At 36.9% G+C, this 18,500-nt stretch overlaps 1 protein-coding gene across 1 annotated transcript in view; it reads left to right on the top strand.

Moving 5' to 3' along the window:
- Positions 1-18,500, top strand: part of LOC109052512 (protein kinase C beta type) — a 124,552-nt gene that overhangs the window by 10,243 nt on the left and 95,809 nt on the right. The window contains 1 exon segment of the mRNA XM_042719970.1: positions 16,733-16,815. Coding sequence (XP_042575904.1) covers positions 16,733-16,815 — 83 coding nt within the window.

The raw sequence follows: 18,500 nt of genomic DNA, 5'->3' as shown, positions 1-18,500 counted from the left end.
CATCACCAATATGGCACAGATCTATTGTGCATCCCTTGAGTGAATGATCATAGACATGAGAAGTAGACAGTCAGAAATGCAGCAGACTCAACACCATTTACAAGTAGAAGAAGGTGGAGAAGAAATATTCAGAAATATGAATTTGAGATTTGAGAGCTAGGGCTCTGACAGAATAAGTCAAGACTGAAATGTTCCCAGACAGTACAGCTGTGAGTGGAGGCCGAATCGGTGCTGGTGAGCTGAACTGAGAGGCAGTTTGAGGTGCAGGTGTTTATGTATCAAAGTGAAGTCAGGTTCACCGCTGGGATCACTGTCAGTCACATATTAAAAATGGGCAATCTCCGAGTGGGCCAGCTAGGTTAAAAGCTTCCCCAGGCTATCAGTCACACTTTTAATTGAAATGCAAGTATGTTAGGACACAGGGGCTCTTTTTAAGCACAGCTGGCCTTACCTGAGTTGACAAAGACGGGAGGCTTTGCTTGAATGTTTAAAAATATATCAAAAAGCAGCGAGGTATACTATTAGCCTACTTTACCTGACAGAAACAGCATGTCTTGGGTTGCATGAATGCTACACAAAAAGAAAGGAATAGCCATGATATTTTCAGAATGCCTGATATTTTCTTCAGGGAGCAATTCAGGTCACCTCTCAAGGGTTTTACTTGTTATCCTTGTCCAGTTAGCCTCAACTGCTAGTGGCATCTTACAGCTACTATTGAGATGAATGGCAATGCTAACAGTTCGCTTTCTCTAGGTATTCTCTAAGTAAGCTGCAGTGACATATGGACTTCAAGGACTTCCAAACTGCTTATGAAGAACATTATGCTTTTGTTATGTTTTTTATGTGATGAAGTCAAGCGTTTGGAGTATGTCATGTATATAAATATATACAGTATGGTGGTAACACATTAGTCTATTTCTCACCATTATCAAGTTGCTTATTAGCATGTCTATTATTAGCATATCAACTGTTTATTAGTACTTATAAAGCACATATTCTGCATCTCTGTATTTAGATTTAAATAATATAATGTATTTAAATAAATTGTTTTAGTCTGCAAGAACACAAGTGACTTCAAAGACACAATGGTACTATAATTCAAATAAATTATATTATTTTAAACTTCTGTTTACCAAAGAATCCTGGAAACACAAAGTTTAATTATCAACATTTGATAATGATAACAAATGTTTCTTGTGCATCACGTGACACTGAAGACTGGAGTGATGGCTGCTGATAATTCAGCTTTGCATCACAGGAATAAATTACATTTTAAAACATATTACAATGGAAACAGTTATTTTCAATTGTATTCATATTTCACAATATTGTATAAAATGTATTTTTGATCAAATAAATGCAGCCTTGATGAGTATAAAAGGGTTATTCTGAAAACATAAAAAAATATAATGCCACCAAACTTTTGAAACTTTACCCACTCTATATAATTTAGGCACAAATTAAACAGAGTTGGTAAAGAATTAACGGTCACTACTGGAAACTTCATCTGAATGACGCCATTCATAATATAAGATTTTTTACCAACCACTTGAGTTGGTCAACAGGTTCTGCTTTCTGGAAGTGCACAGAAAGGCATGAGGGTCAGGGCAGACTCCTTTTTTAGACAGCATGGTTGAAGTTTTTTAGTATTGACCCTACTGGCCATTGATGCTATTGTATGAGCCTGATCGATGTTAATGCAGTGTATTCCCTCTGGCCAGCAATTGAATTGGGCTTTCTGCTGTAGAACACAGGGGAATATGCATATGCAAGCTTTCCACTGACTCAGCCAGGTTTTGGATTGAAAGGAGAAAATTATGATTGAAGTTAAATGAGAATTAAATGTAATGATTTTACAAGCTTTAACACTGATGTGAGTTACATTTTCATTGCTTTTTTTTAGATCTTGCTTTTTCTTAAGCTCCAAAATACCAAACTCTGGGAATAGAATAAATTATTACTAAATAAATCAATACGATCTCTACAGCTGACCTGAATGTTCTTGTTCATTTCAGCCGATACAAAAATGCCCAAATTTCCTTAGAGACCCAAGGAAGGAATTTTTATATGCTTTCGGGTTTTTTTAATCCATGATGAGCTGTTTATACTTCTGCTAAATGCGGACAGAACAAGAAATGCCTCACTTTTGATTCATAGTGTCACACTGATTCATGTCGCACTCTGTTTATGCATAATTATACATTACATTCTACATGATCTGGCTTGAATGAAAGTAAATAGGGTGTGTAGATGGTGCTGATGATGATTGGTGAAGAAAAGACCTGTAAGAAGGCTTCAGTAATTGTGCTGCAGTGCTCCTCAAACCCATTTAACCCATAGGACCATTTAACTGCTTGCTGCAGTTGCTAGGCAACAGGAGATGGGTAGCCTCACAGTACATGACTACTTTTGAAGCACTCTCTCTCTTTCTCGCTATTTCTCTCTGTCACTCTTGCGGATACACTGTCCCAAATATCACTGCTTCTTGAGATTATATTCAGCTAAATAGAATTGTTTTTGGGTCAGAGCACAAAAAAGTAGCGTATCAAAGTACACTTAACTTCCCTTTGGTGGTTTCAAGCTGTTAGTGTATGTATTAGTGTCAATGTAGTGTCAGTTTTAGCTTCCACTTGTGATTATTTTCATCACAGCATCAATTACATAAAAAAGGAAGCGTCTGGTTCAGATATTCTGAAACAAAACTGTGACCAAACTCATGTCTCCCATGATGCCACGATCAGTTGTTAGAGTAATATTGGGTCATTATTGACCATTTTTTTAATTATGTAGACTATAATTATTGTAGGGATGAAATGCAATATTAAAGATACTGTAGTGGCTGTTGTGAGCAGTCTGTGATTTGATTTCATTTTCTTTTTCCTGTAAGATGGGGTGCCAGCTGTACTTGAACCACCAACTGTTGTTTTATTCAGGAATTTGCCAAAAAATGTCTAAATCTTGGGATGCATCAAATATCAGCACCTTAGCAGTTATCTGCAGACATTTGTGAATATATTGCTATCTACCAATACTGGGTATTTATTGGAAAATATAGAGTAGTGACTATTTATTTTAGATATAATGTGTGTTTTGTGTGTGTGTGTGTGTGTGTGTGTGTGTGTGTGTTAAAAATACAGACATGGTCAATTCAGACAGGTACAAAATCACAAAGTATGTCTGTCAAACACAGATTGAACTAACCTCAGGGAAAACTAGTCTTGTCTGAAGAGGGCTTTTGACACGTCTGCAGTGAATTTATAGATTAACCAGAGCGCAGGTCTCTGTGCCTGTCACTGGCTGTCCTCTGATCCTGGATCAGTTTCAAGTGAAGTCACTGCTCTGTTTTAACTGGAATCTACACACACGACCCATCGCTTTTAATATAGTTCTTTAATGTTAATCAGTAATCAGCATAGCTCTAGTCATGAAGTGTGCTTTACTTGTGCCTCTGTCACCGCTGACTGTAGACTGAGCGCACACACTGTACTGAAAGCAGCTGAATGCTGCTGGGTCATACTGATGTCATTGGAGCAGTTAAAGGACTGAGCCGTGATCTGTGGGTTGTTCGGAGGTTACACTGCATGTGTGATTAGATTCCATGGAGATTACATCCATGGTCTCCTCCTTAATCATTCCTCATCTCTTTTCCTTGTATTAGCTCTTTTCCCCTTACTTTTATTGGTAAAATTATATTTATTAAAGGGTAATAGCATGCATGATACTTTGATTTATTCCATTGTGCTAAATGGTTACAGTATCCATGTAACAAAGTATTTTCATTTTATGTTTTAACAACTATTCTTTTGGAATACTTCTTTTGAAGTATTTTATTTGTAATCCAGTTAGGTAAAACCCCTTTGAAGACAGGCATCTTCATATAGCTGCTTTTAGAGCATTTTATAAATACATTTATTTGCTTTTTTTGTTCCTCCTTGTTAGCTACTAAAGATAAAAACATCCGCTAAATTCATAAATGGTAATGTTTTAAGTAGAATATATCAATAGTGACTTGTTGTTAACTAAAGGTTTAAATTTTTGCTAGTAAAGTTTAAAACAATTGTACTTTTATTAACTCAACACCCTTTCATCCATTCTTTCGTCCATGTAATTCTTTTAAATGCACAATTGTATCTCATGTAAATGCCCACTAAGAAATGCATATGATTATTATAAGGTGAATAAATCAATTAAGTACATTTTACAAGAAAATACTATTTCAAAATAGTTGCTTTCTCTTTCTTTGTAAATATTTCTGAAATTTACTAACAATTTCTGATTGTTTTTTTTTTTTCAATATATATATATATTTTTTTCAGTGTAGGTTAGAAGATTTTTTATTTGTTGTTCAATTTGTGGTGCCCTTTTCAACTTTGCTGTCTTTTTTCAGCTTTTATAAGCTCTATCCTCCTTTTATTTGTGTATTATAGTAATTCTTTCTCACTTGTGCATTATCATCCGACCGTGTGTCATGTGTGTTTGCTGCAGTCCGTTTTGCTGTCTCTCTGTTTGTCTCTGTGTGTGTGTTTGCGTGGGTGGCGGGTGGAAGGGTTGTGTGGGGGACAGGTATAGCGGGGGGTCGTGGTCCAGAGGGGGCGGTGAGCTGCACGGAGAGACTCTTCAGCAGATTCACAAGCAGTCAGTGGAGAGGCTTCTTCAAACAGATGGGATGGGTAGAGTGGAGACACGGGCCTGTCACAGGGCAAACACACACGCACCACACACACTCCCTCAGAACTCAACCCTGTGACTCCAGTGAAAAAATGTGTTACGCTATAGTATTGAAGAGAGAGAAACTGTCCATGACTTGTTGAAATGCTTATTTTACCTGTTATCCTTCACTACATTTCTGTCTTTGGTGTATTGCAGTTGCAAACAGTGTTGGAAATATGATACATTATTGCGGTACACCTCTAATTGTGCTATTTTTGTGTTACTTTTTGTCACCGTCTGTTGGTCGAGTATGTGTTTCATGTACAAAGTGTAATTTTGTGCTATGGGCAAGTGTTTGTCCGCTCACCATTGATGTTCTTTAAGAGAGTAGTGATATGCTTTTGTCAAGTTTGTCACTTTAAAACAATGGTTACTGGTCATTGTTTGGCTTTGGAAAAACTGGGTCTTGTAAATGTTCGGGTCTGGTATCTGAAACACAACATATACTAGTCTTTTCAGCAATTGTAATTCATTTTTGTTTTGCTTTAGTTTAGTTTTCTTATAGTTAATTTTCTCTAGTTTACTTGTACAGTAAAGCACATGTCATACGTAACCTCATTAAACTTGCAGATTCTATAAACCTCAGATATCATTCAGATTAATTTATCTCGTTAGTAAATGGCATCATCCAGTGCAGGGCAGAGTGCTAGTGCACTACACCATGTTTACAGCACTCGAAGTGTGTTTAGCTGCAGGCCGCAGCACAGAGGAGGAGGAGGCCGGTGTGTGTGTGTGTGTGTGTGTAGTGAGAGAGGAGAAGTTGAGGACAGCTGTGGATTGACGGCTGACTCACTGACCTCATCCCTGCATCTCTGTAAATCAGCTCAGCGTAGCGCTCAGCGGGCCGTGGTATTTTTATTTAGAGCGTAGGCTGGCCCTACTCACTTGCATAACTCCCATTACCACAGGCAGAAAAGGTGAAAATCAAATATCTTTTTTCTTCGTGAACAATCACTCGTATCTCCTGTTGAAAAAAAGCGAGCTTTCGCTGCCTGTCTACCAGCGCTCGCGCTCCCCTTCTGCTTCTCTCTCTCTCTCTCTCTCTCTCTCTCTCTCTCTCTCTCTCTCTCTCTCTCTCTCTCTCTCTCTCTCTCTCTCCCTCTCTCTCCATCATTGTTGTTCTGTTATTTGACTTTGTAATGTTCCTGAGTTTGAGTGAGAATCACTCGTTTTAGTGGATGGAAGGTCAGATGAAAGGTTTCTTCTCCTCTGTGAGCGTCTCTTATTCAGTGTGAGATCACACACATTGCTGAAGGGATGCCGTGTTCAGACCTCAATTAACTTTCAAAAGACAAATTACTTTGTTATTCAAATCAAGACCCAGTAAATGTGATAAAGGTCCAGATTAAATTGGTTGGTGTAATACAATCAGCGTTAGGGAGTATCTACCGTAAATAAAATTAGCACTGCTTATCTTTTTATCAGAGGAACACTAACATAGAAGTTTAGAAAAAATAATCCATCTATGTCTAGGGATGCACTCAACTCAAGATGCGTTTCGATTCATGGTACTGATTACCCCAATATGATTTTCTAAATTTTTTTAACAAAATTCTAATTAAAAAAAATGTGTCCTTTTATTTCTCAGACAGGTTGTTGCACAATTCTTTGTGAAATTGAAATATGTCAAATAACAAAACTAAACTGAAAATTTTAACACACAATAAAGACGTCACTTAATAGAAACAAGGTTTGCTCTTGCTTTTTTCCATTTTAAATAAGAGGCAATCTCTGCATTTGAATCACAATCTAAACAAAGATGCTGCATACATGCAGGATGAGCATTTTTTAATCTAAATTAGATTGAAATTTGAAGCAAAAACAAAATGGCCTGAATTTAGTTTGGTGAATCTACACTGCATAAAACATACCTGCACGAAACAAAAACTGCAGACGCACTGAATGAGAACGCAGATTTACTCTCTGACAGCAGGTGGCGCTTATGGAACAGCAGCGATACAGCGTTTCCTGTAAACAAATCAGCGCTGATTATATAAATATTACTTTAATATGCATTATACAGATGTAAGATGAAAAAATATCATCTAACCTTTTCTAAAGACAGCTCCTCTCAGGTGTACGTTCATATAAACTCCCATCTCTAACTTTATCACGATTCATTTAACATCTCGACTGATTTGAATCGTCACATATTTGTATCATTTTCAGCTGGCTTTGGGTGTATTGTCACATAACGATCTCTGTCCATATATCCAAAAAATGCAAGTTTATGGATCCCAAAAGATGATGCTTCAAAAGCCATGCAAAACAAACACAATGATAATCCATATGACCCCACTTGATAAATCAGAGTTTAACTTATGGCTTGTCATGTTTGTTTTGCATGTTTTTTGAAGCATCAAGTTTGAGGGTCCCATTCATTTGCATTATATGTGCTCAGTGAGTATTTTTTAAAAAAAATTGTGTTCCACATAAGAAAGAATGTCACATAGATCTGGGACAGCATGAGTGTGAGATTTTCATTTTTTGGATTCAGTATCCCTCTTACTAAATTTTTCAGTAGTATGACAGCTCAGCTGTTTTAAAAACTGTGTAGGTTTTCTAGTAACAAGCTGCTTCCTAACAAGTAGTGGTGTACAGTAGTGTGACAAAATACTACTTTGCTGTTTCTATGTCACATTGCATTACACGCACAGACACAGCTCTACAGTCGAACGAAACGAGGCAACACTTTCCTAGAATGTTCTGTTCTGTTATACAGAACTTTGTAAAGTCAGTTTCTGTTTTGGGAATCAGTTCATTCAGGATCATAAAGAAGTGTTTCACATGATTCTTTTTTTGTTTTGTTTTACATTTATGCTCACTCAAAAATGCAGTGTAAATGTGTCTTCCTTATTGTTATTTAATACTTAAATCTGGACATTCTGGAGGAAGTCATGTAAGAAAAGTGTCACATATGGTTAAGGAACAGAAAGAGAAATCAAACCAAAACTGAAGGTAAAACTCTCTCAACCTGTCTCAATCCTTCATTCTAGCTATAGTCATAATTGACTTCCTTGCAGGGAAAGCTGTCTGTGCCATGTGCACAGTATAATAAAAAAACATTGCCTCTAGGGGTATATTTAAATAACCTGTTTTAAAAACATAACCTAGAGCCAGAGTCAGCAGCCATGATATTCTAGCCCTAGATCTTGAGATGAAAACCTGTTCTCCTCAGCTGAGAGACGCAGGTGCTTGCAGTGTCTCTGGCGTGTATATCCTGTTCTAACAGGAAGCCCTGGGCTCCATTTCCCTCTCAAGCCAGCTCAAACCGCTCTGCCAAGGCTGTGACAGACATCAGCTGCCAGAGAGTCATTAGCAGTGAAAGCCATTCTCTCTCATTATCTAGATTTCAGGAAGAGGGAACGCCGAGGCTGGTGGGAGCGCCGCCTTGGCTGAAGACTGGATGAGGTGTGAGTGGATCCGTCTTTCTCTGTAATGTCTCAGAAATGAGAAAGATTAGAAAGACAGCGAGAGGGAGAATAGGAACGAACGCCAGGTTTAATTGGCATGCGACTGATTCGCAGTGCGGGCACCGCTGCCAGGGCAGTGTAAAGCTGGAAACCAGAGCGCCAGCCTGTGTGTAGATTGAAGTGAGGGGGTGAGAAAGAAAGAGAAGGAGAATGAAAAAGAAATAGTTTCTGCTCCTTTTTATTGAGTGGCCTAATGTATGGTGGGTGGAAGCCTCATTGATTGAGTTCTCAGCAGCTGTATTATATAAAGGCCATATGGGAGGGATATCAGAAAAAACTCTCTTCTAGACTTCTCTTTCAGTCTTTTTTCTTTCCTCATGGCCTGGTTGTATATTGTGTGGCGTGCATGGGGTTTTTCATGTCTAGAACGGCACGGAATAAAGGAAAGGATAAGTGCAGTGATGGTCATGATTGTTGCGTTGGGGATGTGTTTGTGTGTGATGAGATGATGTGTGTGAATATGCAGAGTTGCACCGCTGCACGCGTCAAGCACAGGAGCCCTGAGCCCTCAAGAGCTTCATGACACTAATAATGGAAACATTGAGATGTCATGTTGCAGAAGCACAGTAAACATTCGAAAACAGGGAAGATGTGCAATATATGTCCATTTTCCTTTTATTTATATGATTTTATTAAATTATAATAAAAAATATAATATTTTTATGTAAAAAATGACTATACATTGTCTTTCAATTAACAAAATGTATATATATTTTTAATTATACATATGTAATGTATATAAATGTGTAATGCACAATATAACATTATCATCCCCCCCCCCCCTCCCCCGCTTTCTCTGTTTTATATAATAAAATCAAAACAACACAATTTTATACTCTACTCTTTTTATTTGTTGGGATGCACAATATATCAGTAGCAGGTCAGTCGATATACAGGTTATCTGTCAATTTTTGTTAATTGGTCATTTTGACTGATATTGGTTAATTAACCGATCACACTTATTTCTATTTTTATTTTCTTATTATATTTTCTATTTTTCATTTGTTTAGACAAAATGTAGAGAATTATAATATTACTCACTTGTCATTTATTACTATAAAAATTATTATGGCCTCTGACAGTATCTGACAGAGTTTTAATATCAGTGCATGCATATAATTATATAAAAATCTTGAATTCAAGAATTCAGTAATGTCATATTATAAATTCAGATTTTACATACAAATAATACAAATAGAAAGGAGAGCAATAAAGACAGCAAAATACAACAAAAAAGTGTCAAAAAAATTGTCACTGACACTTTTTTTAGAGGGCCAACCTGTCATCTTTTTTTAAATGTAAGATGCAAGTGTTGTTGATTGTGTGGCGGACAACAGGAGTGTGTGTGTGTGTGCTGCTGTGATGTTCAGATGTGTTTATCTCAGTGAAGCCTCACTCTTAACAGTCCCATCAGCACTGAGCGCAGGATCAGCCCAGCTAATCCACTTAATGTCACAGCTAACATCAGTCCTCTGTGTGTTTCAGTGTGTGTGTCTTTGACTTTGCCACAAGTTTGTGAAGTCTGAAAGTTTGGTAAAAACTTTGTGTATAGGGTAATGTTTTACAATAATTTCCCGTTTGTTAGCATTAGTTTCTGCATTATCTAACAATCACTTACAATGAGCAATACAGTAGTTACAGTATTGATTCATATTTGTTTATGTTACAAAAATGGTTTACATTGTTAATTTTTACCAGAACATGTCCTGGTCATGTTTCACCCCAATAGAAAACAAGCAGAAGAAAATGTAGTAATTTGCTATTCAAATGGAATATAAATGTCTAATATGTTGTAATCAGGTTGGAATTGGAATTACAGCTAATATGTTGTAATTGTTTCAGGTTGGAGCTACTCTCTACCACTGAAAAAAAGTCAATGTGGAAGTGTTCATTTAGCTAGACAAATATGTAAGTGTATCCTTGGCACGAGGACCATTGTAGTGACGTGTATAATCATATCACACTACAAAAATGAGGAAGAACTTGTACTTTAGATTGAAAGACAAGCTTGTTTGAATTTTAACAGCATGCAGGCTGTTGTCCATCTTTGTTTAATGATCTAAGAACTAAGCTGTTATTGTCCTGCTCGTTGTTACGTTGTGTGACTTGTTATATGTTTTAGCTTAGTAATTCATATTGTGAGTGTAACCTGTGTGTATATGTACAAAGGATTGTCTGATGTTATGTGCGCAGTGTGAACATTTGATTATGAGTGAGAATTCACAGCACATCTTATGTATCCTAAATTGATAATTTATGAGCGTCTCCTCAGTAAAGGGAATCAATTTTCCAGACAGTTAAACCCAGTTGTTTAGTCATGGTTGGAAAAGCTGCATACAAATATTAGGTTAGCAATTAACATAATTAGGATCAGAATAAGGTTTTGATATTGCCCTAAGCTTTTCCTAGTTTTTTTGTTTTTAATTAAGTTTCAGTTTCCTTAGTCATGCTTTTATGAACAGTTTTAAATGTACATTTTCATGAAGATGCAGTTAATGCCGTTAAAATTAATACATCATTCAATATTTTTTTTATGTATTTAATTTAAATATAAACAAAATAAAATTTGTAGCTAAATATAAAAAAAAATCATTTATAGCTAATATATAAAAAAATATATATAATATAGATATATATATATATATATATATATAAACTAATTCACCTTTTTTCACTGACTGTTATTTTGGGAGAAGATAGTGGATAGAGTCTGAGCAAAATAAGGTTTCTATCTAGGTTGAATGCATTATGCGATAAGTTGCTTAGAGATATTTCACCCAAAAATAATTTAACTCATTTACTCACCTTCAAGTGGTTTCAAACATTTTTTTTTTTTTTTTTTGTGAAACACAAAAGAAGATATTTTGACAAATGTCTCAGTGTTTTGCCCATACAATGAAAGCCAAAGGTCACCAAAACTGTTGGGTAACAAACATTTTTCAGAATATCTTCTTGAATGATTTTCCTTTATGGAACATACAAGTTTGCAATGAGATGAAGTTGATTTTGGGGTGAACTGTCTATTGAGCATTACATGCAGGCTTTCTGCTGATCTGAAAAGCCTTCAAAAGCCCTCAGATGGAGATGGATTGTGGATTGAATGTCCGATAATGTAAAATTTGGCAATGTCAGTTCTGACTGCAGATTTGCATAAAAATGTTCTTGAGATGGTGTGAACCAAAAACAGTGATCGTTTTATGATGTCATGGCATGTTTTCGAATGCTCTGCTCAACAATGCATATTTACATTCAGAAATGCACAATAAGTGTTGTTTTGCATCATTTCAGGAGTACACTAGCAGGATACAGATAATAGACTTGGATAAAAAGTCACATTATGCATTTAAGAGTTACAACATGTTTCATATTTTCATCAACCTCCAAAAAGTACGGACTGTTTTTCCTCCTTTGTGCACAATTCATTCTCGGCGTTCTGTTTGGCTGTTTTGACAGAGAAAGTCTTCCCATGTAAACTCAGCTGAACTCTGTTTAATTCACCTCCTTTAGGGTTGTGTGTGGGAAAACAAGCTGTTTTTAAGTGTCCATCCTTCCCTTCCTTCAGCTTGATTCAATTTAGCAGCACTAACACCTTGTTGTGTTCATGAAGCCTTAATGATGTTGCACCATGAGGAATATCTTTTGCATGCTGTTCCATTTCTAGTAAACAAGCACGCAAACTCCCTTCCCTTCCTCCTAATCTGCATCTTCCTGACAGCTGGGCTGAATTCAATATCGAGATGAACGTTCCCAGTCATCTCCGGGATCGCTCGCAATATCTCTCGCGCCCGTGAATTCAAATCGTGAAAGGTTCTTTCGTGGTTTCTCTGGCCAGACGCGGCTTGCTATAACTGGAGGCTCTTTTTAAAGGTTCGCAGTTGTCCAGAAGGCAGATATGCTTGGATGTCGAGTGCATGTGTGTTTCTGTGGGCGTGCTCGTGTATGTGTGTGCGTTTGAGCTGCAAGTGTGCGAGTACGTGGGTGTGCACCGTTGCTGTCTGTCTGTGAGCGACTGACTGATTAGCAGGAGAGGACTAATGTCTCCGAGCGACTCTGAGCGGCATCTGCCGGGACGAAGTTTGGTGTCTTAACGGGGTGTTCGGCATAGTTGCATTTGCTAGGCGCTGAGCCGCTAGTGTCGCATGGATATTTAATGGGCTGTTTAATTATGAAGGGCCAGATCAGTCTCGCTGTGAAGGGACGTGGGTTGCTACATGAGCCTTTCTCTCGTTCTGACCTTTTAAGAGTGTTGGAGAGAGAAAGAGTCAGGGAAACTCCTACTGGGCCTGATCCTTCTCCATCAGGCTGGCCATTATGTAAGCGTGCGCTCAATAGGCCCTGTGAGAGGCTGTTTAACTGAGCCGCTTGGAGATGGCAGTCTGCGCTTCACCTCTGGGTTGATCTTTACCCTGTCACCAAGAGCAGAAGAGGAACTTCCCGTTTCTGAAAGCTTATACCTCTTGGTAGATGAAATATATTTATATAAATATTTAAATTTTAGGAACTGTTGCTGTTTGTAAACAGTTTTTTGTGTGTGTGTGTGTGTGATGTTTTTTAAAATTCGTATGAATGATCTCAAACTTTGGCACGTGGATTGTTGCCCAGTGCTGTGGAAATTTACAAAACTACAGAATACAAGAGTTTTATTTCATTGTTATTCATTTATTTATTTAAACTTCCGATCTAGATACTATTTTAATTTTTTCATCGTGGTTCTGGTTCGCCATGCACAAGGCAATGGTGACACCAGAATAGAAATACAGTACTCATAATTCTGCCTGAACTTTTCTTTTCTTTCAAAACACTTTCGCTTACTTTAAAGTGGAATTCATTGCAGTGCAGCAGCAGGACATGTATATTGATTAATTAGTTTGGATTCTGAATTTTAGATTTTTATTAAATATGCTTTTTAGCTAATAAATATGAAGGATCACATCTTGATGCCTCCGCCTCCACATTCACATACATGCTATGCAACACAAGGAACGACAAGGAGTATGTTCTCTCACTTTTTGGACACATTTTTTGGAGTCAATGCTTGAAACAGGCGATGGAGAAGATTTAGATGTTCCAGGCTTATAAAGTGGAAATAAATGTCTTTTTATCATAGCTAAAGTGAAGCAAATAAAAATGCAAATGAACAAACAAGCAAAGATGACACAAGTATATTCAATCAAAAGACAGCATATTTTAGTTCTTTGAAACACAGCAAAACTGTTAGTCATGCACAAAAAAATAAATCAATAAAACAACCTTTGCATCCATTTTCAGGCCTGATTCTCCAGTAATACATGTGAAAATAAATGTTTTCCATTGTTTAATTTTCACTCTTTGCATCACCAAACAATACTATTCTGCTGAGCATGAGGATTTTCTTTAGTGAAACCCTGTGGGTGACTCGCACAATACATAATTAAAACACTTTTTATAGAAAACTATTATTAGTACTCATGTGAGTTTACACCATTCAGATGATTCTTCATCTACTTATTTCCTAATGTGTAAAACTTTCTAAACTGAACTGAAGATCCTTCCTTTGAGTGTTTATGAGGGATGTAGCAATGTGTGATTTGTGAAGAAATCATGCTTTTGAAGAAAACTTGTAATATTGTGTGTGTTCTTAAGCTTTGAAAGTTCTCGTTCATTGTAATTGCATAGCTAAAACTGACCAAGAAAAGCTATTTTGTTGCAAGGAAAGTAAAAGAGGGTTATTAATATAGTTTGTGTATAATGCATAGCCACTGCATGATGTAAAAATGTAAGTGGTGTTGACCGTTCTCAAGCGCTGATCATAGTCTGCACATCACAATTTTATTCTGAGCACTAAAAAGAGAGGCAAAAAAGGAGTTGTTTGCCAAAAGGCGAGATGAAAATCTATCATGTGTTTTTGTCTGCTTTTGGCTCAGATACACAGGATTCAGCACTCCGTTTTGATGTGATTCCATGCACTTCTAAAGACTAGAAGTTTAAAGATCAAATTCAGAAATCTATTTACTATTAAAGTGTTTTAGGCTGAAGATGTTCTCAGAATGGCAGCTCTGGATCTTTCTATGATAAATGGCAGCCGTTTATAACTTCAGTTCCCTAAAACCTTTGCCCTCCAACTGATCACCCCCTTTTTATTTTGAGGGAGAATTTGGTAATATTCTGTTCAAGCACTGTTACTTACCACATTTTTTTTTTTTAGTACTATCTTTGTTCTTAAAAGAAAAAAATCTGAGAAGATGTGATTCTTCTTGTTTCATAAATCATGTTTTCTTTCTCTTTTTATTCAGTGAGAAATTTGGACTAGAAAAAAGGTTTTTAATGGACAGTAAAATTGCATAGTAACACATTATTGTTTTTAGAGTGATCTGGTCATTCCACAGATCTGAAAACGAGCTAATCAAGGGACTGATTGTTCTGTTGCCCAGTTCCCAATCCAAAAATATGTAAGAGCTCAAAAGAACTGGAATATTGTTGTTACTAGGTGCTGCTTGAATGTTTAGCTCAGGTTATATTTGGCGTATTTTTATTTTATTTTTTAATAAACTTGTTTAGGATCGCAAAGATGAAAAGAGCAAACTTCACTGAATCATATGCTTCAGTTCTCTTCCAGATCTGTTTTTCTTTCTCTCTCACTTTTCTCACTGGAGTATTTGGAGTGTGTGGGTGACAGTGGCTGTTCAGCCTGTCTGAAGTTTGGCTGTTGTGTTTTGGCCGGAGCTGCTAGACTAAAAGTGCAGATTCTGAAAGAGATTACAGTGAACGTGAAAGACTTCTTATGTCATTTCCCATGAGAAAATGCCTATAACCTGCTCCAGTCTCATGGGATCAGAAATATCCACATTATAGATCAAATACAAATGGTGACCTTCAATGAATAGGAGCATTAACCTGCAGCAGGAAGAACAATGCCCCTACGATGACCTGGATGTTTCATCCTGCAGAGGTGCCAGGGGCATTAGTGATGTGAACAGAGGGGCATTGTATGTATAGTCCAGAACAGAACAGCACAGCATTTGCATAGTAGGGTAGTATCAGCTCCTATAGCTGTGATGCGGATTGGCTGCTGTCAAAGGTTGTTGTATACTAGCTGCTTACAGTGTAGTATACAGTACAGTATACTGCCTGCTAATATTATGTAACACACCATATACTGAAGGCAGTGATAAGCATTCACACAGCACAGTAGTGATACTACATTGTTGTCACATATACATTAAATATAATATTGATTTTTAAAAAAGAATAATAAAATTAAAATTCAATAAATTATATTAAATATCAAATACATCAATTTTATTAAACATTCAAAAAAACACACACACACACACACACACACACACACACACACACATTTAGAAAATTCAATATGTGTATTTATATACATTACATTACTTACTATTAAATTATATGTATTTATGTTAATTAAAAGACATATATTTTATTATAATTTTTAAATGTGAATTTTTAATATATTTTTGTTATATATATGTGTGTGTGTGTGTGTGTGTGTGTGTGTGTGTAATTATAAAACAATTGCAATAAGGGTAAACAATGAGGGGAAGCTAGATTTTGCAAAAATGGAAATGCAGCCTCATTTCATTAGGCCAGCATGGATTTCATGCTGGTTTTTACTGGTTTGGGGCTGGTCTAACTGGTGGACCAACATAGCTGTGAATGTTTACGAAGGTTTGTTTCTGATGCTATATATGACCAAAAAATGTCTGCCATCCAGTACTGCTGGTTAAGCTAGTCAAATAAGAAAAAAATCTATTTTTGTTTATCATACATCTTTGTTGTAGCAGTTGTTTAAAAAAAAATTAAAAATGTGTGCTCATGGACCATTTTGAAATCTTAAAAGAATGAAAATGAGAGATATTTCCAAAACTGTAATATATGAGCTGGACCAAGGTGCATCACTCACTCTTCAAAAATCAAGCTTTATTAATAAATCAACAAGACAAAATGGAAGAGCACATCTTTTTACATTTGTTACAAAACTGTAATATAACCAGTGAATAATTGCAGTTTATGGAGAAGGAATGAAGGGAACTCCAGAATTGAAATAAATAATTTAATACAATGATTTTGTTGGCAAATTTAATGTGTGAATTAATTGCCATGTATTTTATTTCAGAAAAAATAGCTGCAGTCGGTGTGCGCTGCAACGAAAATAGAAAATGTGGTGATGTGTGGTACATGTGCGCTACACAGAGCACCATTTAAATGGCCATAACACACACATCTCTTTTGTTTCAACTGTGGAGCACTCACAAATTGGGAATCAATTCAAAAGCCAAGAATTATGTAATAATAACGGCAATAAACAAGCACTCATGGTGTGCAAGTACCACTTTTTGTTAAACGGTTGTAGTAAGGCCTAATAATGCAGTGTTGTATGTGAAGGGTGTGGGTGGGTGGGGGGGGGGGGGTTTAGGTCGGGTCATAGGGCATACGTGAAATCAAACAGGATTTTTGTCACAGCAGATGAATGTCTGTCAGTGCCATGAGCTCTGATTCTCACCATTTATCTCATCTGTCTGTCTCTCCCTCCTTCCTTCTTTCAGTCTGCTGCTTTGTGGTGCACAAGCGTTGCCATGAATTCGTCACCTTCTCCTGCCCCGGAGCAGATAAGGGTCCTGCATCAGATGTGAGTACAAATATCTCTTCCATTTCCTTCCTTCCTCCACTTTTCTGCTTTCTGTCTCCCCTTCTCTTTGTCTCTCCTCTTCAATCTGTGTCTGTCTCTCTCTCAGTCCCATGTGAGAGAACAGAGAAAAAGGTGGGCAGAAGTTGTCGTCCTCTGGCAAATCTAATCAGACGTACTGTCACAGAGGAAGTGTGTGAGACAGCTGCGGTGACGATAACCCTCTCCGTTTCAGATTTCCTCCTGGAGTCTTCTTCTCCGCTCATTTTGTCTCGGGCCTCTGAGTTATACAACCATTTAAATCAACAAATTACCCGGTCTATAGTGACAGCTACAGGAAGCGCATCCACACGGGGGACCTGAACGCTTTTTTGTTATTGTGGATGAGAGTGAACGTAGAATGCCAGCTCAATCACATCATTACAATCACTACACACAGGAACAGAAGGGAGAATGAATGGTGCTGTGCAGTTACGGGAAATAGCTTTGCTCTTTGAATCCATGCAATTATGAAAAATACATTTCTGCTTCACTCTCAGACACTTTTTGATTCTTTGTCTGTCTAAACTAGCGTTTTCCACCAGGAGTTACAGAAAAAAAAATTCTGAATTGTGAACAAAAATCTCACGGCGGAATTATTTTACTGCCTCATCCGGAAATCAATTTTACATTTATTGTCACCACAGGCATTAAAAAAAACTTAAGTGAAAGAGACCAATCTGATCCGAGATGAATCACAATAATATGACATTCTATTCAAAGTATTAAAAAATTTCTCATTGCGTTTATAAAGAACTTCTTGACCAGTCAAAACTACATTTTATAAGTATACACGTGTAGCTTAAAGGTGCTGTATGTAAGATTTTCACTCTACTAAAGCATAAAAATACCATAATATGTTTGCAGATATTTAAGAAACATGCTGTTAACATGTTTATCTGAAAAACAATGCTATAGTCAGTTATTCTCCTTTGAAAATGTGCGTTCTGGGCCGGAACACACATTTAAGTTAGTTTTGGTTTGTGAAACCCGCCCACTGCCAGTTTACCCAATTGTATTTTGACATCCCGGGTTGCCAGTTGGTGGAAAAACAGCATATTTCATTTCATTCATTGTCAAGTGCGCTCGTTCCTGTTTGTGTCGTCAATCTTGCAACCTGCATGTGTGTCAAATCTGAGGAGGAGGGGCAAGATTTTTTTTAGTAAAAACAGTAACATTGTAAAATGTTATTACAACCTAACAAACAATACAAACTATTTTAATATATGGTCCCACTTTGTATTAGATGGCCTTAACTGCTATATACTTACATTTAGAATAGTCATTTGATACAATGCACTTATTAGGTGCTTTTCCACTGTCGGGCCAGTGCGAGCCAGTGCTTTAAACAGTCCAGGCGGGGCTAATAGCCTCAGATCTGTAGCGCTGCTTCCAGAAGCTCCGCTGCACTTCACTAAAACCCACCCTTTACACGCCTCTCTGGAACAACGTCACGCAACCCCATCATTTAACCGACAAAGAGAAGTTATCAGAAAATGAATCAGAAATAAATCACTGTAACTAGTGAGATCACAATATGAACAGGATAAAAGCTGCCATTTGTTTGCATGTTTTGTTGTTTACTTAAAGATTTAAATCCAACAGCTTTGATGTTTTACCAGTTTTACAATAATTAGTGATACATTGAT

This window comes from Cyprinus carpio, chromosome B3 (assembly GCF_018340385.1).
Source record: "Cyprinus carpio isolate SPL01 chromosome B3, ASM1834038v1, whole genome shotgun sequence".
NCBI lineage: Eukaryota > Metazoa > Chordata > Actinopteri > Cypriniformes > Cyprinidae > Cyprinus > Cyprinus carpio.
This window is presented reverse-complemented; position numbering and strand designations above follow the sequence as displayed.